This window comes from Coturnix japonica, chromosome 2 (genome assembly GCF_054131305.1).
Source record: "Coturnix japonica strain WE chromosome 2, WE-NBRP24, whole genome shotgun sequence".
Classification (NCBI taxonomy): domain Eukaryota; kingdom Metazoa; phylum Chordata; class Aves; order Galliformes; family Phasianidae; genus Coturnix; species Coturnix japonica.
In genome coordinates this window covers 54,030,627-54,053,483 of record NC_140664.1, presented here as the reverse complement: position 1 = coordinate 54,053,483, position 22,857 = coordinate 54,030,627, and the positions used below count along the sequence as shown (strand labels likewise).

Genomic DNA, 22,857 nt, shown 5'->3' with positions numbered 1-22,857 from the left:
TCCAGGGTAGGGAAAGTATTCAAAGTTATTTCTGTGGTTTTATTCTTTCAGAAATATAAACAGGTTATCGCTTCTGTCTCCATCTCTCTCTCCCACATGGGGGGATAGCAAAGAGATTAGCACTTTTTAAACAGGTAAGTGAAAAGCCACAAAAGCCAGGCAGGGCTTTGACATTATGTCACACTTTCTCAGACAGAAAAACATCTGCATCATCATAGATACCATAGGCTTTTTCCTCACAGCAAAGCATCAGCTCTTTAGTGGATCAATGGATTCCCCCATAGAAGAGAACAAACCAAGTGAGGCAGTTCATGCACTGTATCACACTGAAAAGGAAACCGTCACAGAGCCCACAGAATTTGATCTTGCTGCGCATTTCACTCAGCACAATAATTCTGACAGCAGTCCCAAGGTTAGTTGCAAACAACTTTCCAAAAGTATTTTTAAACATTAATGACCTTTGAAATGGAAAGTTTATGAAGAAAGAATTATACCACATAGTCCCCATATAGGAAAAGTTTTGAGACCAAGGAAAACTGTCCAGTATTCAACAGGCCGTAACTGCAAAATCTCTTATGTAATCACTCATAAGAGTCATGGTCAGTCAGATCATTCAGCACACAGACAACAAAGAAGTGCAAAGAAATAAATTACTTCAACGCTCATGACCATTCAGTAGGGCCCATCTTTTCTCATCGTATTGCAAAGCTCATCCTGGGCACATAAATATCATCTTTGCTTTCTATTAAATTACACAAAGTTGGTTTCTTCTATCCTAAACCTCTTCCATTTCAGGAATCAACCCCCAAACCATATTGTGATTAACAAGTTAAAAAATCTCCAGTTTCATCCAACAACAGTTTCAATAGCTCATACCCATTACTTAACTAAGAGAGAGCAAGAGCTGCTTCTTCAGAAGCTGCATGGCTTTCATGCTGCAATTTTGGCACCCAAATCCCATTCCCAGACTGATCAGTCAAAACCGGATAAATACTCACAGTTACCAAAGCATAAAACATCTTCCTATGGTCTGCCTCCAATCTGTAGATCTTTCCACCTCAGCCCAGCCAGATGCTAATATCTCCAGTCATAATTTTCAGAACTTGAGCTTACAAGGATGTGAGCCAGCCCCCACCTCATATTTTTCAAAGTAAAGATCCTCTAACATTAGATTAACAAGAACAGCTGCACTGCAATATTTTCAAGGTCCTTTGAAATACTAGCAGACCTGTAGTACTATAAATAATTTTCTCCTGTCTTTGCATACTGTTTATTTATTAAAATCTGTTAAACTCTTGTGTTGCCTCACACTATGGTTTTTTTCCCTACTTAATAAATCTGTGCAGAGTTTCACTTCAGGGGAGAGTTTTACATCTCAGTTGCAGGCGGTAGTGCTGAAAGACAGAGACAATTCCCTTCTGCCTCTTTTCTTTCTTTAATAAATGTGCTGCAAAATATATACTTCGCTATAAAGAGCTAACAAATCATACAGATCTTCTAAGATATATTAGCATTTTAAAAAGAGAAAAATCCTACATTAGTGTAAGAGAAAAAATGTTAACTACAGAATGCTTTTTATTTGTCCTCGTCAGTGGGCATCACAGAATCACAGAATGGCCTGGGTTGCAAAAGGACCACAAAGATCATCGAGTTTCAACCCCCCTGCTGTGTGCAGGGTTGCCAACCACCAGAGCAGGCTGCCCAGAGCCACATCCAGCCTGGCCTTGAATGCCTCCAAGGATGGGGCATCCACAGCCTCCTTTGGCAACCTGTTCCAGTGTGTCACCACCCTCTGAGTGAAAAACTTCCTCCTAATCTCTAACCTAAACCTCCCCTGTCTCAGTTTAAAACCATTTCCCCCTTGTCCTATCACTATCCACCCTTGTAAAAAACCATTCCCCCTCCTGTTTATACACTCCCTTCATATCTGCCTCAGACTCCCCAGGAAATCACAGCTCATCAGGGCAGCACACAGACACCGAGTTTCCCTTCAAAGAGAAAACACTTGTGCTTACCAAAAGAGCTTCACTGGGGAAACACAAATTGGAAGGCACCAAACTACACCAAAATCACCTACACAAAAGCACAGATTTCATGCTGGAAGAGAAGAATTTACAAAAAAGAAAAAACTGTTGGCTTGTCAAGCCCAACTCAAAGTGCGTTTTTGCTTGATATGTGTTTTCCCAGCTGCATAGTAAGTGGAGTCTTTCCAAAAGAGTCTGCCTCCTTATGAAAATAAACAGCTGCTGAAAGCTCCCAGCATCATTTATGACTCCAGGATTCGAGATCTTATCCCCTTGTCATTAAATCATCCTCCTCATTCAATCCAACTAATCATATTTTAAATCTGGTGAGGAAAAAAAAAAAAAAAAACAAACCAAAAACCAACATACCAACAACAAAACATATTTGGTTTGGGGGTGTGGGGGAAGACTCAAGGTCCATGCCCAGTGTCAGTGGTTATAAGATGATTTATATGATGGTGACAGTAAACTGACAATTCTCTTTTGTTATTGGATGCTGGTTGCTGGAGATTTTTATATATCCCCACATAAGTATTTAATGCTATTAAATAATCATACTTATCGTTCACTCCGTTATCAGTATACTTCTCAGAGCTTATGTTCAGACATTTTTATTACTGTTAAATCCAAAGAAATGAATGCAACAGCAGGCATGACTGCCAATATGACCTGAGGTAACAGATTATCCTTCTGGCTTTCTGTCACAAGAAACAGCCATTATAAATGATTGCATGACAGTCCCAAACTTCTAAATCTTCACTCATAAACAACAGCCAAACTGCAGTTTAACTCAAGAGTTAATGCCATCCCTGTGTACTCTAACACCTGAAGCAAACACATATTAAAGATTTTCGAGTGTCAATGTATTAACAATCATCTTCCCGCATCCCAAACCTCCCCCACCACAAAACAAACAAATAAAAACAAAGCCAACCGCCACCAACAACAAAATGGCTCTGAGAACAGAAGGGAAGTAGAAAAATCTCAGCAAAGCCTGATTTTTAGAGAGCAAGGCTAAGCCAACCACACACCATCCTCAGCAACACAGGCTGGTGTTCTCACACAAGCCCACACTCCTTCCAGAAATCTTTGAGACAGCACTTACTGAAAAAGCACTGGCATAAATAACAGCGAGGCCTTGCCTATGTGAGTCTTTGCAGGAGATAAACACTAATATTTACACCAGCATCAGCAAGCTTAGGTGTAGGAATGAGGTTCCGACAATTATCCATCAAGCCACACTCAAGCATCTGAAGAGGAGGTTCTGAACACGTGTCTGAGATTTCCAAGGAAGAGGTGTCAAATTCACCTGGAAGAACAGTCTACCACACAGAAGGATAAATTATTTTCTGTCTCCTAGCCTAGTTTACAGCATTTTTAGGAGACCCGTGCACCACCTGCCATCTTATGGCTATTTCAGCAGCTATTTCACCAGTATTCAGCCAAGTAAAGTGGAACAGCTAACATGGTCACAATTATGACTGGATAAAACCCAGGAGTCTGAGGCATGGTAGACTTAATTCCTTGGATGTCTTCACTAATAAGTACCATAAAAACACATACTGTGTAGCCTAACTGAGACCTCCAAAGCCACTTGAGCTCCATCACTGTCTTTTCTGCTTCTATTTGCCCAATTATAGAGATACAAGTTGTCCCTTGGTGAGAAAAGGAGAGTATGCCTTTCCATCCAAGGCCTTCTGCTGTGTGGAGAAGGACATGGCTCACAGCTGCAGTCTGTTAAGTACAAAAAATAGGAGGGAAACTCCCTGTGCAGAAAGTAATTCCTCTGGCCTTGATCTCCCTTTCCTTGGCCTTGTTTTCAAACACTCTCCAAGCAGCCTCCTATCTGCTTTTTTTTCAGGAGGAAGGATCAGCTCTCCCCCACTTAGATATTCCAACAGTAAAATGGATGTCTCAGGCCACTGCTGCTGTTAAATCCAATTGCATGAGGAGTCCCGAGGCTACATCTCTTGACCCAAAAGAAAACTCTGACCAAAAATAGTCCTAAAATAGATGTTTTTTTTTAAAATAAATGCATACATAAATACATTTTCTTGGAAGTTTTAGCCAGGGTAAATTCATCACTAAAAAGTCTGTATTTAAAAAGGTATTTTCTCATTGAATTGTTCTTCTCCCTTTAGAGGAAAAGCTGATGCCTCGGGTTAGTAGCAGGTAGAGTTACAGCTCCCAAATGTTTGAATGTTCCCACAAGAAAGACTAAGTAAAAAGATGCTCTCTAACGTAATAAAAATGAGTCAGAGCATGCCTAATAAAAGCAGAAAGACAAGGCAGTGCTTCCACAAGGCAGAGTTTAAGAAGGAAAAAACAAAGCCTCCATTTGTTTGTTTATTTAATCATGGAGTTTAAAATAAGCCAAAAAGAAACTGCAACATTGCATGTTTAAACTGAGTAATTTGAGATTAAAAACTTGGAAAACTTGAACCCTTGTTGTCTGTGTTAGTGAAACGTGCCCTTTAGTTTTATTCAGTGCCTGTGTTAATGGAGACTGCTTTCAAGGTGTTTCAATACAGCAGTGCTTATATCAACACGCATGCACAGCATGAATAGTCATTTTTACACAGACCTTATTTACTACCAGACCTTTAGCAACATTTTCAAACACGAAGTATTCATGTTTCTGCGTCAAATAGAAATGTGGAAAAATTTAGGACTTCATTTTACATTAATCCACTGCTTAAAGGACTGTTCAGGGAGAATCTATCAGTCTTTTAAGTGTGCTGTTGCGAAGAGCACTTAGTGGAAAGCAGAAATACACAGCATTTGCATTAAACAAAAATTAATGACCTCTCCAGACTCTCAGTGACGGTTCTTGGGTTCAACCAGAGTGAAAGGGATTTTTATAGCACTTGTCTAATATGCATTTAATAATGAATAACGAAGCAGATAAAGCTACAAGCAGCATAGAAGATGGGCCAGGCTCAGGCTTTTCACAGCATGTGTTGGCAGAGGGGTGTTCTCTGGCTGAAACAAACAGGCAGTGCAGAACCTGCAGACACACTGGTTGTTTGCGGAAGCCACACGTAGCAGCTGAACATCATCTCAGTGCAAGAGGCCACATGCTGAGCTCAGATGATTTGATTTTCTTGCCTCTTACTTTGGATACTCTACTGACCCTAAAATAAAATAAGACCATAACTAACTTGGAAATGTACATAATCCTTGAGCGCTTATTGAGTAACATGCAATAAAGTGGCTCTTTAAGACACAGTACAGTCTAAGCATCAATAGATAAAACATCATGTGCATTGGTATACATTCATGGGAGGGGTCGTTATTAAACACCCTCAGAAGCTCAACATTAATTTTACGCATGAACTCTGCCTACAGGAGAGGAAAACATCAATATCCCCATTTCAGATGCTTGAAAGCAACCTCGCCACACAGTGGTACACTGATAACTGCAAACCGCTGGGAATTTTTACCTCCATGTAATGCTAAAATCAGCTCAGAACAGATTTTCCATTACACAGGAATTTTTTTTAAAGTAGAAAAAAAAAAAGAGGAGCTTAACGCTACTGCCAGAGGCTACCGTATCTGAGATACTATGTTTCCTCATGGCAGCGCATGCACAGTGCCTTAAGAATTAACCAAATGCCCAGTCCTACACCATGGATCCACCACACCCCAATAGACCCTCTAGCCCTCAGGCAGGGCACAAAGCCCTGAGCAGAGCAATGCAATCCAACCCACTCCTCACCCTGCAATTCCCAGCTCCAGATGCCACCTGGGAGCACTCCAGACTTTTGGACTAAGAAACCAGAATCGGGTTTTGGTCACACCTTAAGCGGATATAGTTTGACGTAACAGAGCAGCTGGGTTGTTCAGAAACTGCAGAAGCGTGGCAGATCTGTGTTCAATGCATTTCCACAGGCTAAGTTAAAAAGATGGCGGGACAGATTCAGTGTTACCACATTGAGTCATAAAACTTTCAGGGATTTTCTCTGTATACTTCATTATTTTAAGACTTAGTGCAGAGAACAGGACCTCAAAGGTAAAAAACAGCTTCAAACACTGTTTTGGGAGAGGGAGGAGCACTGCCTGTTCTCAGTCACAAGTATCCTATACATTCTTCTGTAATTCTCTCTCAACTTGCTTATCACAGTGGTATTGTTACAGAAACAAAGCCCACGCAGTCTATGAACCTCACAAAAACTTAACTGTAATGGTGTAAATAAATAATTGTATTGAAATAGCAGCCTTTTATCAGATCTGAAATTACTGAGAACTAAAGCCCTGTGAGAAGGGTGGGCTACTTAGACTCAAACCCTTTGCCTGATCAATGGAAGAAAAACTTATTTCAAGAGAACACAAAAACACCAGAACAATAAAAGGCAGTTTGCTTAATTCCTGCCAGGCTGAAAGTCTGATGTCTGTGCCAACTCTTCTTCCATGTTCCAGAAAATGCTGTTATTACCACTTCAGAACCAGTGACACAGGAAGGCAGAGAAAGTCACTCCTTTTTTCCAGTTCCCTCAGACTGTTATATCCAATATTGGCTCCTCACAGGGTGTGTATATTGTTAACTGGATATTAAGAACCTGCATTCCCTCTGATACAAGTCTTCAACTTCACTTTTTCGGTGCTCAGAGAGCAGCACAGCTAGCAAATGCCTAGTTCCCATCCAGTCCTGAAGTCAACCAACTCCAAGCAGACTCATGCATACAGCTTGACACAGCGTTACATAGCCAGAGAACAGCAGCAGCATGCAGCTCTGGCTTTCACGCTAGCAAAGAAAGGCAAGGAAAGACCTGGGAAGGCAAGGAAACAAGGTCCCTAAAGTTCTGCATCACACACAAGTGCACTGACCTCCATTCAAGCTTACTGCTCGCTTGTGGCTGAAGGGAGAGGCACTGTCAGCTACATACAAATCAGATCCTGGGGAGCACTGGAAGGCTGGAACAGGGACAGAGGTGAAGAAAGAGGCAGAACGGCTTCCTTCAATCATGCATATTTTCTTAAGCACAGTCTTGATTTCAAACTATCATCTGCAACATTTTCTTTATGACAAGAGCATACAGACCCTCAGGAAGGAAAAACAAGGTGAGTACTCCCCTACCTCATCAACCCTCCCCCCAGAAAGCACCAGAAAAAAAAAATACAGGCAAATAGAATAATAATCTATTTTAGGCAAACTCGTCAACCATTCAGGTTGAACAAAGACCTACTGAAATTGCATTAGGGCTACATTTGTGATAAATAAATACCATTCAAAAACCTGCAGGATTTTAATTTCACACAATTTCATGCACATACAAACAACAACAGATTGATCTAATCATGTTACAGGAAGGACTTGAAAAGGATAGTATTACATTAGATATAGCGCATGAAACTAACTCAATCCTCAGCTTTTGTGTTGGGAGCTGTTTTCACATTACTTAAAGGGGCAAAAATGTATTTAAATGGCTTACAGAAAGCATTTACTAAGTTTAATAAATCTCTGCTGATAAAAGATCGCAGTTTAACAATAGGAAGGCAAAAAAGCAAGGTGTTTTCAGTGCTGGCATTAATTCTACCGCCACCTTAAATCTAATCTGAATATGTAAATTTGAAGAGTTGAGACCTGTGCGTTTTTAACAGCATTGAGCGCAGGCAAAAACCAGCAGCAGTTTCCAACTGAAACATATATCCCCGTTGAATTAGGCTATTTCTGAAGACTTAGGATTTGGCTAAAGACCGACCACCGCTCTTCTCTAGATAAGCAGTTTTTCAGATCTCGAGCTGACATACCTATACAGAAGCCTGAGAACACTTGGCATTCAGCTTTGCTTTGCAGCTTGCACACGTGACTTAAGCATGTAAATGGCAGAAGAGCGGCTGTGAAATCCTTTGTGAAGGAAATGGTACAGATTGCACAAGGTGCAGTTAAATCGCTTGGCGCTGTCAAATATTTTAGAAAGCGTCTTCCCAAAGCTAAGAGAGAACTATAAAAATTGGGCAACTCAGCATTCTATCCACAGAGGAAATCAGTTTAAAGCTTTTTTACAAGTTTTTAGACTGCTGATGCACTATCCACATCATCAGCTAATTGCATTTTAATTGCCGTATTATACTGTAGCTCTATTTATTGTTGTTACTTCTTTTTTTCTTAAACACATCAGTTCATCTACCTAGAGATGGAAAGACCAGTGCCAAGCATGACTTGCGGCCATCATGCTGCTTTGTGTCCCCTCAGGACTTGTATAGTCTGTATAATACCCTGTTGAGATGCTAGCAATGTATTTATTTCTTTTTGAACCAAAGAAAAGCTGCTTTGGCAAATGTGGAAAGAGCCTAAAGCCAAATTATATCAACAGCCCATAATGCCCACCAGTATGAACCAAACTGCTCCCATGACATAAGCAACATAGATCAAACACCAATGAAACCTGAGAACAAGAAAGCAGAGAATGTTCCTTCTACATGAGTAGCATTATGTACAATCACATACAGAACAAAGAAGAAATTGATAATAGTAATTTACTCATTTAGCACAGTAACATAAATTTATGTCAATTGTTCTTGTATTTGTGGGAATCTTCAGCTGAAACTTGCTAAACCACAAGCCCAAACATTAATCTGTCTTCACTACTCCATACCTAAGGCTCCTCCCACTGCATCTCAGGGTAAAGGACAGTATTATTCTTAAGTACCAGGCTCAAGTGCTTGTTAGATGAGCCTTTGTAAGTTTTCCCCTTTATCAATGGCTTTGTATGAATAGTTGCAGTCTTGCTTGTGGCCTCAAAGGCAGAGAAGCCTTTTTATTCAAAGGGCAGCCCCGAACAAACACAGCAGTGCCCCATCTCCCAATTCAGATCAGGGTCAACAGCCATTTATTTCCCCTAATCAGATCTAAGTAGCAACTACATTACTCTCTGTAGCAACTACATTACCCTCTTGTTTCCCACTCCAGCCCCAAGAATAAGTAGATATTGATAGCTCATATCCACAGAATTTCATGAAGCCTTACATAAGCAATGGATTGTCAAAGTTTGATGTGCAAGAGGAGGACGCAGTTCAGTCAGAAAACTGAGGATGTGTTTAGAGGACCTGAAGTGTATATAAACACGTGTCTCTCTTCTTCCAAACATTGAGGAGCATGAAATAGAAATGGCCTGCTCCAAGTGGCCTCAGCTTCCTAAGCAGTGGCTACTAAGAGAGCTTTCAATGACCCCAAATGTACTGTTGCCTACTTTGCAGAGTGCCTGTTGCTTGCTAACCACTGCTTTAACTGCACTAAGCGGAAAGAGTTAAGTGTATCTATTGGCCTATGCAAATAGCGAAGAAACAAGTATAGACACTCCTTGAAAAAAGCAACGCAGGTCAGAACTCTTAAGGAGAAAATAGGCCCAGGCCCAGCCTCTACACGATTGTTTTCCATCCTCCCACACACATATTTAAGCCTATTGTCCAGTTACAGAGGTCTTCTACAACATGCAGGGATTCAAGTGCCATCTATTAGCCCAGGGAATAAGCTGCAGAACATTCAGCCCCCCTAAGAAAAGTCCGTGATTTTCAACTTCTGTAAGAGTCAGTGTGCAAAGAAGAACCGGTAATATCACCGGTTCAAGTACAAGCTGCTCCTCACTTGCTTTTGGTTTCTATCCTGCAGGCACTTTAGCTGTGACCTTTTCTCCTCAGTTTGCACCAACCAGCAGAAACTTGTTTCAATGTACTAACATTAAACCCCCAAGTTGCAGATAGCTGGACCTTGTTCTGCTACCCTGGCTCCCCCTAACCTGAACAAGCCAATTAACTTTGGTGAGGCTGTTTCAGGAACGCAGGGTTATCAGGCCCTGCCTTTTGTAATTAAATTCTCATAGTTATACTTTATCATCTTAAATGTTCAAATTAAGGAAGCCATCATTAACCAAAACACGATCACTCATGAGTTGTGGCAGAGGGGGTGTTTTGGAAATAGGGAGCGATTAGACAAGAACGAGGGCAGGAATCAGCTTGGGGACCGCGGTAGCAATACAAAGCACATTTAGCAGCAATTACATTTAACAAATAATTTTACATACTGGGCCTGTAATTATCTTACACAGATTTAAATTACTTCTGCCAGGAGAAAAAAAAAAAAAAAAAAAAAAAAAAAAAAAGCAAGCAGCAGAATAGTAGGTGATCCCAAGTAAAATATTTCAATCATTAGACAAATTGGACATGTTCCCAAATCCTCCATCACAGTAATGGCCGAAGAGAGGGGCTCTTGAGCAAAAGACAGCATTTGTCACCATGCATGGCACTGGCTTTTCAATTAGCAGACCTTGTGGCCTTTTTCAACCTCACATTGCTTACAGTAAAGAGAGCCACATTTCACAGGCAAGAAATCTTCTCTTTGAGTAAGTATCTCCAGGCAGTCAAAGCAAGTCATGAGAGGAAAAAACAACATAGACAAGAGTTTTGCATTTATACTGGCCCATCAAATAACACATATTCTGTCCCCTCCCTTCCCCCCAAGCCTTCTTACTTGAAAAAACAGTCATCATTGGGTGAAGAGCAACTCAGACAAGAATTTGACCCTAATGCTCATTTGATATATTTCATTTCAAGCTTTTGGAAATTATGTGTAATATTCTCTCCTCTGCCACTTTCATGCATAGATTTCAATGCAAATCCTCACTTAGGAAGGTTGCATTTCATAAATTACAGTGGCGGGGAGTCAGGCACTCTGGAAACAAAAGTACATTAGCAAACCACTTTGGTACATTATATATTCAGCAAAAGAAATAGAAAGAGTATGATGGTTTAAAGAAAAGAGATTCTTTTATTGGGTTATGAAAAATTGATAGAAGGAAAGATCCTATGTGTCTGTCATTCAGAGCCACAGTGGAGTCCTTCTTCCTACCAGCCCTGTCTTCCTGAGAGCCGTGAAAAGAAAACCAGAAGCCACTAAGAGTGAGGCAGTGTTTTAGCTTTCCTCCTTGCAGGGCACGGATAAGGATGTGCACAGGTGAGTGCTAAGTAGCTGAGACAGAACAAAGGCAGCTGATTTCCAGGCAATGGAAGCAGTCACCTTTTCTCACCTTTTCCTAGGTGTGCCAGTTATCCAAAATTAAAGAAGCCAAGTGCAAGCAAGCTGATCTTCTGAAGTTATAACTCTACCCTCCCAAAGCACGTGCTACAGAGAACGTAAGAACGCATAGTACTCTCAACGTGCAAGAAATCTTCCATGCCTGAATCAAGTGTCAAAGAAAGCACACAACTTGGGGCAGAGCTGCACTCAAAAGGACACAGAAGAGCCAGGGCTGTGGAAAATTTGCATTTTTGCTTGGGTAGCCAGAGAAAAAGGACTGTTTCGCTTTGGTCAAAGGCCAATTTAATTAGAGAGTAGATTACTGCTTACCCTTAAGGCAGACAAACCTGAGGGAAAGGAGCAGAATGCCCAAGCGCTGCCTCACAGTTTATTCCTATTATTATGCTAAGAAGCTATACAAATGCATCGACACTGGTTTAAACGCATAGTTCTTCCCGCAGTATGTGCTTTCAGTGGGGGAGAGGTTAGAAATAAGGAAGGGAAAGAGAAGGAAAACTGGAAGTAACAGTCATCATGAGAAACTGAAGAAGAAACTTCAATTCCCAGCCCCAACAACCCACAGAGAAGGCTACCATTTCTCTCCACTTGGTTGATTCTGGATTCTTTTCCTAGAAGTTTCACAGCGAGGATGATCTTAACATCTACATGTACTATTGCAGCATCAGAATGTTAAGTGTGTAAAATGAGGTGAGACTGGTGCAACTGGGGCTGTTTAGTCTGGGGAAAAGGAGACTGAGGGGAGACCTTATCACCCTCTTCCAGTATCTGAAAGGTGCTTGCAGTGAGGGTTGGTCTCTTCTCCCTGGTGGCAGGTGATGGGACAAGGGGAAATGGCCTCAAGTTGCGCCAGGATGAGTTTAGGTTGGATGTTAGGAAACACTTCTTTACAGAAAGGGTAGTTAAACACTGGAATAGGCTCCCCAGCGGGGTGGTCAAGTCACCATCCCTGGATGTGTTTAAGAGCCGTTTGGATGTGGTGCTCAGGGATATGATTTAGCAGAGAGTTACTAGAGTCAGGGTAGTATAGTTGGGTGGGGTTGATGATCTTTAAGGCTTTTTCCAACCTGAGTGATTCCATGATTCTATGACTATTAAATTAACTGCACACTATACAACTGGCTTCATAACTTCTCTTTCCAGCAGCACTCATTATTTCAGTTTTCTGCAGCAATCAGCCACAGTTCAGTTGATTTAAGACTCATCTTATAAACTGATTAAAATATATTTTCACATATTTCTTATTACTCTCTCTTGCTTTATTTACATTTCCTGACATGAGGGTTGTACCAACACCTACTTCCTTTCATATTTATAAATACACACTTAAAATGTATGTCATAACACTCAGTGTTGTGGGCTCAGAAGAGGAAACACCATTATTCTACAAGAATGTCCATACTGAAGATCAAATTCACACACCAGCTGTCATGATATAAAGAGCAAGATAGCACACACTTTACATAAAGCCAACCTTGGACAACCCTGCAAGCTTCACGTCTCAGTGATTTAACAGAAGTGAATATTTTTTTATGCTTGCACCTACTTGGATACTGAATTTCATCTCTATTCAGATTGAAAACTATAGATGGATCATGACAAAAGATGAGCAATGGGAAACAAGTGCCAAAGCTTTTAATCCCAAAATAGTTTTGGCTCTGCAAAACATTACTGCCTCCACTATGAGACTGCTATCCTTATAGCTGAACAGGCACAGCAGCTCAGCTTTACTCAGCTGCTTCAGTAAATTCAGCCAGGTTCTTTGCAACGCCACATGGACAGCGCAAAGGAGGGCCATAACTGATCCTTTAAAAGTAAATATATATTCTTTATTATTATTACTATTTAAATAAATTTTCACTTGTTAGCAGTGAATCTTTACGGGTAGACTGTGAAATCTCACACCACATCACAGAATCACAGAATTGTAGGGGTTGGAAGGGACCTCTAGAGATCATCGAGTCCAACCCCCCTGCCTAAGCAGGCTCCCTACACCACGTCACCCAGGTAGGCATCCAGGCGGGTCTTGAATATCTCCAGAGAAGGAGACTCCACCACCTCCCTGGGCAGACTGTTCCAGTGCTCCGTCATAATAAATACAAATATAACATAATAAATACAAACCTATTTGACAGGAGTAAAGTAGGAAATTCATTTTCAAAGTCTTTGGCAACATATGCAGCCCCCCCCGCCCCCCCACCCCCCCACCCCCCAAAAAAAAAAAAAGTGACAAGGACATATGAATTACTCTCAGTAAATCCATGTTGTGCATACAGAATATTTCAAGGAGAGCCACCTGCCAAAGCAACTGTCATGGTTCCAGAAGTAGCACTGCAATATTTTAACAAGGCGAATGCAAATGACCTGAGGGCAGCAGCGTTAACTGAGATTCCTCAACGGGATTTCCTAATAAAGTGCTCTCAGTTACTACGTCACATCACACCCTCCTGACCTTAAGGTTAGGAAAACGTTAAAACAAAAACAAAAACACAACAGAGCAGCCGTACAGAGAACATGGCTGTTTGCACTGTGTGAGATTCACTGGGAAAGCAAAACTAACCTAAAAGAAACCAGGCCATAATTATTCCTTTTTATTGTTAATAAGGCACAATAAAGTAAAAGGTACTTTGGAATATTTGTCCATCATTAATCACTCCTAATTTTATATTAGTATTTTATAGTATTTTATAACGAGCCGATTAGCTCTATAGACCTGGTGGTGGTGCACAGCTATCCCTGGCCACTATCCATGGCACCATTCAGGTACAGTGAGAACCCTGCGTGGCTGCTACCCTTGCAGGTTGTTCAAGGTCTCCATTATATCCAGTATTTCCAGGTTCTCCCTCAAGGCTGCTTGGCTCTACTACAGCAGCAGAAGGACAACTTGGGTAAGGCTGTGGTTTCACCCTGTTTGCTTGGGGACTCACCTGAAGCCCAGTGAGGCTGGCCATTGGTTTTTCAAATTGGTTATTGGTTTTTCAGGGTTGGACAGCAGTCTGAAGCCTCTATCTCTGTGGCCATAAAACATGACAGTTCAGAGTCAATTCAGTCTTGCCACATTTACCGGTTTATACTATTATGACTAATTGAAAAACCAAATAAGTGCAAATAGAGATTACTGAGGCAGCAAGGCAGCCATGCAGAGTGAGAAATACATCTTATATCAAAACTCCCAAGTCATAATTTCCAAACCCTGGCACCAAAGTCTGAGATCCTAAAGTTTCTAAAGCTACTTTAAGGCAGGCATGGACTTCATCCACCAATTTCACCATCGTAACAGTTTTCACCTTAAGCAGCATTCTTTTCATCTCGATTAAGAGGAATTTGCTAGAGCACACTGCCTTGACTGAAGTGAATGATTATATCCATATTCTAGTATTTTATATCTTGAATACACCGTGAACAACAGGGCAAGAGGTCAAGTGTTTTTAAAGCTACACGCAAAGCACAGCCTTTTAAAAATAATCTCCTTTTCTTGAAGTGTCACCGGTGTTGTTGGATTTACTTAGGAAGGATAAGAGATCATTCAGCCTCTGCGATCAACCTCCTCTAAAGCCTTGAGTGCATACCACCACAGTGCTGGTGTTAGCTAGACCAGGTGCAACAGGATTTTCTACTTGTTAAGTGCTGAATCTGTTGCATGCTGGTTCATTTGCTTCTGAACACTCAACTACTAATAAAATTTAAATCTAAATCTCAAAACAATTAAGAGTATCTAGACACAAAAATGCCAAAGTCTCCACTAATTGAAGACACTCAAGGTGTAGCTGTTAGCACTTTTTCAGATCACCCTGCATCTCAGAGAACACTCTGTCCTAAAAAGAAACCACAGTCTCCGTTGGCTTCAGCCACTGCAGAAGGCACTCAGCACTTCTGCAAAGAAAACTACGTAAAGTAAAGGTACACACACATAACAACACATAGGTAAATAAATATCATTAAAAATAATAAGAAAAAAAAGACAGTGGTTTGTACTGCCTCACACAGGGACTCCATGGCAGAAGAAAATGAAATCCAGTCCCAGCAGTCAACAGTCAAGTTTGCTAACCGTGAAAGCATTCTCTCCTTTCTCCCAATACAAGTCCTCTGTATGGTTGTGTCAATGAATAAGTGTTTCTACCACACAACATCCTCTTTCATATCCTTGAAAGGCTTACCCTGTACATGGAAGGCAGCATGCAAGCACACAAGAGCTACTCAAGAAAGCTGAGAATCCCTTAAAGAGGTTCCTTCCCTTTCAGTACCTTTCCAGCCATAAAAGATTAAAGTCTCCCACCTGAGAGCTTAGGAGATTACAGGGGAAAAAAAATGATCTGAGTCATCACATTTAGGCATTTCACCACTGAACAGTACATACCTCAGATGCTACACTGAGGATTCAATGCTTGACATTCTTTTGGTCCCATTAGTCAGAACAGTACTACAGTACTTCCACAACATATTTCACTACTGATATTAATAATGAATCTGTGCAAGTCAAGAAGTCAATCAAGTGTTACTGCTTCATTGAAACTGTCAGCCTTCCCTGTAAACATGGCTTTCAAGTAAGTAGAGATGATCAACAAACATTCACATCCTCAACTATTTCCGGTACAGAAACAAACTTAACTCAGGAGCTATAAATAATATGGGTAGATACTAAGCAGAAAATATTTCAGATTCCTTTAGTAGCTACTCTCAGTGAAAGACAGATGGTTATCAACAGTCTGCCCAGGAATACGAAATTCATACTGTATGAAGATAGTTTAGAACTGATTAATCATGTTGTTTTCTTGTTAAAAACCACGGACTATCCACATGGAGCAAGTATCTAAATCTCTAATGAAGTCTTGGTGATGAAACATGCAGTAGCATTCTTCATACAAAGCAACACATTTAAAACATCTTGCAAAGTATCACAGCAGTATTGTAGTTATTTGCATTTGTTATTCTCCTGACAGTGTGGTATCAGAAGAAAGAAGAAATGAAGTCCTATCTCCTTTTGCATATCCAAGTATTTGAGACAGTACGCACGCAAACCAGCTCATTACTGCAGCTTTCTTCTTATCAAAAGAGGACAGCAAAACTATTCTTGACGAAACAGGAAAGCACAATTAAGTGAGATTAATCTGACACTTTCCCCCACCACGGTTTCAGGAACGACAATGGAGGATCCCACACAGTAAGCATTTCTTTTAAAATGCAGATAGAGACTTAATACTAAAAAGTATAAATAGCCGTTTGAATTCTAGAAGCACAACAACTTCACAGTCACCCTTCATTGCGTAACAACTTCAAGAGAGTCTCACAAGATTAGTAATTCTAGGTACTTCTTTTCCCATTTCTTGTCCACTCAAAACTCTTATTGATGTAAACAAGAAACCTCACCAGCAAAGGCAGCAGATTATTTTAGAACATGTTTTAGTAACACTTAATCTTCACATAAATCCACAACTCCATGCTCTTACTATGAAGAATAAACCAGCGATAAACATGCACAATGCAAACCAACTTGCTACACAAACCAGTAAAAAAAGAAGTGACGTTGTGTATCTAAGGGTACACAAAAAAAATCAAGGAATCCTTCAAGAGAAATACTAACGCATTCTGGAAATATGCTGCATTTTCCTCCACAGGTTGAATCAATCTATTGTACTCACCAATATTTTGTTATCCACTTTGTCTCCCTTGGTTTCCAGCTTGACTTTCTTCTTGACTGAGATCTTGATTTTCCTCCCAATAACATCCCTGATGCTTTCTGAAAGAAAATATATTAATTAAATGCTTTCTGTGCCGACATAAGAAGGAAACTGATTTCATAGTCACATTCTCAGGAAGACTCATGGCAATGTTTCTTGCACTTGTGCCTGTGCAACAGTCAGTGCTAACCACCACCTAACACACACAACTTTTATCAAGTCCATCATCCGCAAAGTAATTTACATCTGTTATGGTAGGATTGGATATTCCATATGCCGGTATTCTAAACATAATTGTGTATTTCTTTCCAGCTCTACACATCAAAAGCATTCCCAAGACAAGCCCTAGCATTGCTTAGCTCTGCTCAGGGAAAATATAGCAAATTCCTCACTTGCTATTATTTGTACCTGAAAAGTGTGCAGAAGCCAATTAACTTCTTGCATTACAGAAATACTATCCTTTATTGTTACAATCAGGGAGCTAAGTGGTCAGATGATGGAAAATGAAGCGTTGGCACATTTTATGCATTGCACATTCAAGATCCAGCTCCCAGCCATCAACATCTGACAGCTATGCAGCGGGTGCTGTGCAAGGCAGCCCTGGTCTCAACCCAGCTCCTAATGACACCACAACCACCTCACGGTGCCAACAAAGTCACATTAACTGCCATAAGTTTTCACATGCATGGGCATACACATGCACAGACTGTCTGTGCCAAGTGAACCAGCCTTTCCCCTAAAGACTTTAACCCTGGTCTGAAGGGAACTTAGACACATGGAATCATGTCAGAAAGCTTATACAATGACTAACACTGATGTAAGTAGCAGATAAACAGAGGAGTATGTCAGGAAGAGCCAACTTGGCACCATCCATATGTTTCGCTCCCCAGCACCCTCATACAAGGCATGAGAAAGAAATCTTTTAGACACATTAACCTACTTGCTGCAAGAAAAAAAAACACCTCAAAGGCAACTCTCCACCCTCCCCAGGTGCACACACTTCAGCCTCGCAAAGGTGAAAGTTGAAAGGCTAAAACTGAAGATTGCAGGCTCTTCCTAGGGCTTTTAACCACAGCGCTCTAGCTTTCCTGCACTATTTCCTTCTGATAGCCTGACTGCATTCATCCAAACATCAAGTCTAGGAGCCCTGCCTGCAGGGCAGAAGGGCACGCAGGTCAGAAATAAGCCTGTTCAGTGTGACTCTCTGTCAGAAGGAGTCGTTTTTTTCTGCCAAATCAGAACGTTTTCCCCAGGAATTTTAATTTTCCTATCAGGAAACAAGAGCTCCTCAGTAGCAGCCAGCCCAGGAAGGCAGCCCATGGAAGACTGCCAGCATTCTTAGGCTTGGCAGGGAGTCGGGCAGCCAACTTCCCAGGCAGTCAGGTAACAGGACCAGGGGAAAGTCCAACCCCATCCTCCCTCCTGACAGCGGGAGCTGTGTTCTGAGACTTCCTCTTACCTGGGTCTGTGCTAATTTCAAGTGGCACTAGGGAGAGAAAGGGCCTGGGGCTCAGCCAGGCAACACGGCATCAGGCTGTACCTGTTTGAAAGGGCTGGAGAAGTTTCTATGAGAAGACTTAAGTTCCACAGGTATTTTCCCATGTGTCTGCAAACTATTCAGTATGCACTGGTGGTAGGTGGACTTGCAAAGCAATTTGTCAGATCAGGTGCTAGAGATACGAAGTTAAGGATTTCATTTTCAAGTGCTCACTCATATTCTACACCAGTGACTACCTTCAGACACCAGCACCTCGCAGGAGCAGATCTGGGTAAGCCAACATGAACAGGGGGATTCTTTTTAAATTATTTTCTTTTATTTTTTTTAAAGACTATGACCAACATGACCTGATAAAGGTCACACAGGAAGTGAGTAACAACAAAAGCAGCAACTCAGACAGTCCAGCTCCCACTTAAACATGTGTTGTCCTACCCTCCCCCCCCACACACACAGTCAATAAGGCTAAGGTGCATCCTTCTATCCCACTCTCAAAGCAGAGTCATTCCCCAAAGTCTATTTATAAAGTTGCCTGTTAACACGTGGACATCAAGCTTGCCACACAACCAGTTCCACACACCCCCACAGAACGCAGACAACATGGTGGGTGAGCACAGGGCTCTAGCATTGGGGTGAAGGGGCATTTTTTATCACTGCTCAAGGCCATCAGAGGATGGAACGTGTTACAGTGCTCAAGGATGCTCAGATTTGCTTTCCCCTGTAACACACATTGCACCCTGCCTGTGGTGCACAGGGATATTTAGTACAGATGCACAAATACTACCATAGCACAACTGCAACTTTCCATGTGGATTTTCGCCAAGCTTTCGTCAGTGTTACATCTGTATCCCAGCACAAGCACTCCCTGGCTGAAGCAATGGATGTCAAAGCAACAGTGTCAATGAAGGAGGAGATGCTTATATAAACTGTATTCGAGGCAACACACACCTCGTCGCCTGACAGATTTGTTTCCATCTGCCATTAAGGCAACACTTGAAGTTATTCGCTCCCACAGGTGAGACCCTCAACTTGCACTTCAAGAGCCAACCCGATTTCCCAACCCAAAGGACGCCCGAACAGGGTGACATCAGGTCTTGAAGCAGCAGCCCCGTTATCCCCGTATGACACCGGTTGCCAAAGATCCATGTGCTGAGAGCTCCCAGCAGCGATGACAGCATTTCCAGGAGGTCTCCATCAGCAGCTACGATTGCTTCAGCGTACACCGTGCAGCACGGGAGGGCTGTTTGCGTGCGGCCATGAAACTTTAATCACAAATAGCCCCTCGTATGTGCACACACGCAGGATATATAAAAACGAGTTTTGAACTAGCCAATGCCCAGAGGGAATTAAACAAGAAACGTAAAGCCTCCATAGCGTCGTCAAGAGCTTCTGCGAGGCTCCGGGACCTGATGACAGCGCGGCTCCCCCCGGCTCCGAGCCCCCCACGCGTGTCGCTACCCCCGGCGCTCCCACCCCGCCCGTGGGGACCCTCGGATGGCGGCAGCCCGGCCTCCCCGCAGCCCCCGGCCCCCACTAAACGCCCGCGGTGCGGCCTCACATCCCCCGTGCAGCCCAGCCGCCCCCGGCTCTCCCCCCAGTCCCCGGCCCTTACCGATGAGCTCTCGGGGGAGCTCGTTGCTCTCCTCGGCCATGCTGGCGCTGCCCGGCGGGGCTGTTCAGCGGCTCGCCGTCCCTCCGCAGAGCCAGGCGAGCATGAAATCCGCGGGGCGGGGGAGGAGGGCCGGCCCTGCGCCTGTGTGTGTGCGCGCCGACGGAGGGAAGGGGGCAATTCACCGCCCGCTCCCTCCTCGCCGCACGACTGCCCCGGCGGCCGGGAGGGGCATTTCCAGGGGAAGAATCGCCCGCGGCCAGCCCCGAGGCGGGAGGGAGGGCGGGCGGGAGAGCGGGCGGCCCCCGCCCCGAGGCTCCCTCCTTCCCCCCTCTCGGTCCCTCCGCACCGCCCGCCTTCTCTCCCCCCACCCCGTCCCCAGCGGCGGAGGAGCGGGCAGCAGGGCCGGAGCCCTCAGCCCGGCCCACCCCGCTCACCTCGCGAGAGCCGCCCTCCCGCACCCACCGGGAGCATCGCCCTCACGGAGCCATGGCGCCCGCCCCCGCCAGGGCAGCGCGATCCGGGCCGGCCCCTCCTTCCCCCCAGCCCCGGCGGCCACGGGGGCCATCTGCCGGCGGTCGGCGGTCCCGGCTGATCCCACCCTCCCCAGGGTCCGAGCCGCCCCTCCCGCCCCTAAAAGCCCGTTTTGATGTTGGTTTCCCCCTCTCGATTTGAAGCCGAGGGGTGTCCGGCTGAGCGGGGGAGGGGGTGCTCTCTGCAGTGTCCCTGCGGCGTTTGTGTTGTTCTGCGGCCCTCACGGGCTTTGCCTGCCTGGAATTGCCCCTTGTAGTGCGTTCCTTTAAAACAACCACCGATGTAGGGCGGGGAGTGGCTGCCATCGAGTGAGCCCTGGTCACCCGGCTCCCTTCGAGCTCCACGAGGACAACCTTTGATCCAGAACTCGTCCGCCCCTTCCGCACTCTGCCGCTGCGTCTCCATAGGGACAGCAGCCGCCGTAGCACCTGCTCCAAGCCAATGCCCTTGTTACAGGTGGCTCGGCACCCCCGATGCGAACGGAAAGGCGAATTCCTGGGCTTATATATCACACCGAAGGAAGCCAGAAGTATGTCTCCTTTCCCAGGGCCATAGAAATATCCGCCAATCGCAGCGTTCTGCTTGTTGCGCTTGGCTTAGCAGCCACATTACAGAAACACGGCACGTGGGCTGCCTAATTGCACCTATAAAATGAGGAGAAGAGGATGCTCACTGGAGGAGAGGGAGCCTCGGAAACGTTCTGGCTGCAGCGCACGGTTTCAGTGAGGATGGTTTCCACTGCAGCAGGACCGCCCCCGGTCATCCTGCTGCATCCTGAGGGGTGGATGGCTGCACCAACCTCACCTTTCAGCACTCCACAAGCAGATCTGGAAGATCAAAGTCATTAATGCTTGGTTAAGGCACCTGAAATGAGTTCAGTGAGAGCAACAGCAGAAATCTGAGAATATTCATATTCTATTTCTACTATATTCATATTCTTACTGACGGTCCTCTGTCCACATCCTTTTCTCTTTGCAGAATACTTGCTGACCTCCTCCTGCTGACCACTCGTTCCTGCAGCTCAGGTTGCTCAGAGAGGTGACGGATGCTCCATCCCTGGAGACGCTCGAGATCAGGACAGGGCTCTGAGCAACCTTGTGTAGCTGTAGGTGTCGCTGTTCACTGCAGGGGAGCTGGACTGGATGAACTTTAAAGATCCCTTCCAGCTCAAAAGATTCAATGGTTCTATAAAACTGCATTCATGCAATTACTTCTGTATGGAGCCTTGTATTTGACTGAAACTTCCAGAAATGTATCTTCTTTTCCACTGTTGGAAGAGAAATGTGTATTTTTTGGTCCTAAGGCTGCTCACAAACAAAGCACTGCCAATGTGTATAATTACTGTATAATTCCTTTTTGGGCATCTAGGAGACCGGACCTAGTTCAAGGCAGGGAAGACAAGAACTAAATTTAGGTTGATCGGTGCCCCCAAGGCCAGATGCAATCAGCAGAATGGATTGTTTCCCATTCCTTACTCCCCAGAGAGGAGGCAGGAAATAGTTGTTCAGGCAGGCTGCTCCCTCTTGCTCCTGCAGCTGTGCTAACACTGAGATATCAGTTCTACTGCAGCATCAGCCTGCCCGTCAAAAGGAGGATGCTTCCACTCCCGAGGAGCCACCTCCCAGAGCAGAGAAGCCTGGAGCACCTTTCCCAGGATCCCAAACATTCAGCTCCCAGAATGTCCCAAGTGGAGGTTCTTCTTTTCTTTACCCTCCACTACTGAGTTCAGTAAGGATGTTGTTGCCATAGGCATCTTCCCCAGCAAGAAGGCCACCATACAAATTCTTCCCCCCTGCAGAAAATCATCCTTGCTCCTCAAGGCTGTTTACTGCTTTTTGCATTGTGCCAATGTGAGAGATCACAATACCATGTGATAACCTCAATCAGTGAAAGTTTTCCTAGGGGGAACTTATTTCTACTACAGCAATTTCAGCAACAAAATTTCAGTTTTCTCTTTCACCCTTCTTTGCCCAATCACCATCCCCATTAGAGGCACATCAGCACAGCTGGAAAGAACAGAGGTTCCCAAGTTAAACTGAGGCAGGCTGAGCTGGGCTTCTGTCCACCCTCAGCAGCATTCCTATAATTCCGATGTGCTCCTGAGCTGTCATTGCTGTGTCTGTCAGCTGGGCCTCCTGATCTCATGTTACCTGCAATGATCAGAGATCCTGGCTAGGATCGCACTAGAGAGGTCATGTAACTTTTGCATATTACATATACAGCATGCCTCTGAAAGGGAAAGAGGTTCTGTTTTCTCCTACTAGAGCAGATCTAGGAAGTCATTTTCCTAGAATCACAGAATGGCTTATGTTATGGGACCTTAAAGCCCACCTCATGCCATGGGCAGGGCTGCACCTACCAGCTCAGCTGCCCAGGGCCCCATCCAACCTGACCTCGAGTGCCTCCAGGGATGGGGCACCACAGCTTCTCTGGGCAGCTGTGCCAGCGCCTCACCCCCTGTGAGGAAAGAATTTCTGCCTAAC

At 43.9% G+C, this 22,857-nt stretch overlaps 1 protein-coding gene across 9 annotated transcripts in view; it reads right to left on the bottom strand.

Moving 5' to 3' along the window:
- The window catches only part of CARMIL1 (capping protein regulator and myosin 1 linker 1), a 159,421-nt gene extending 139,021 nt beyond the window's left edge, over positions 1 to 20,400 (bottom strand). For 3 of the 9 annotated variants that reach the window (XM_085537596.1, XM_085537598.1, XM_085537602.1), the window contains exons 1-3: positions 20,306 to 20,400; positions 19,844 to 19,984; positions 16,698 to 16,795 (exon numbers count right to left, since the gene is read on the bottom strand). In XM_085537596.1, the coding sequence (XP_085393722.1) occupies positions 16,698 to 16,795; positions 19,844 to 19,883 (138 nt within the window). In that variant the 5' untranslated portion in view covers positions 19,884 to 19,984; positions 20,306 to 20,400. The other 6 variants (XM_085537601.1, XM_015855145.3, XM_085537595.1 and 3 more) reach the window with 5 other exon arrangements.
- Positions 20,401 to 22,857: the final 2,457 nt, after the last annotated feature.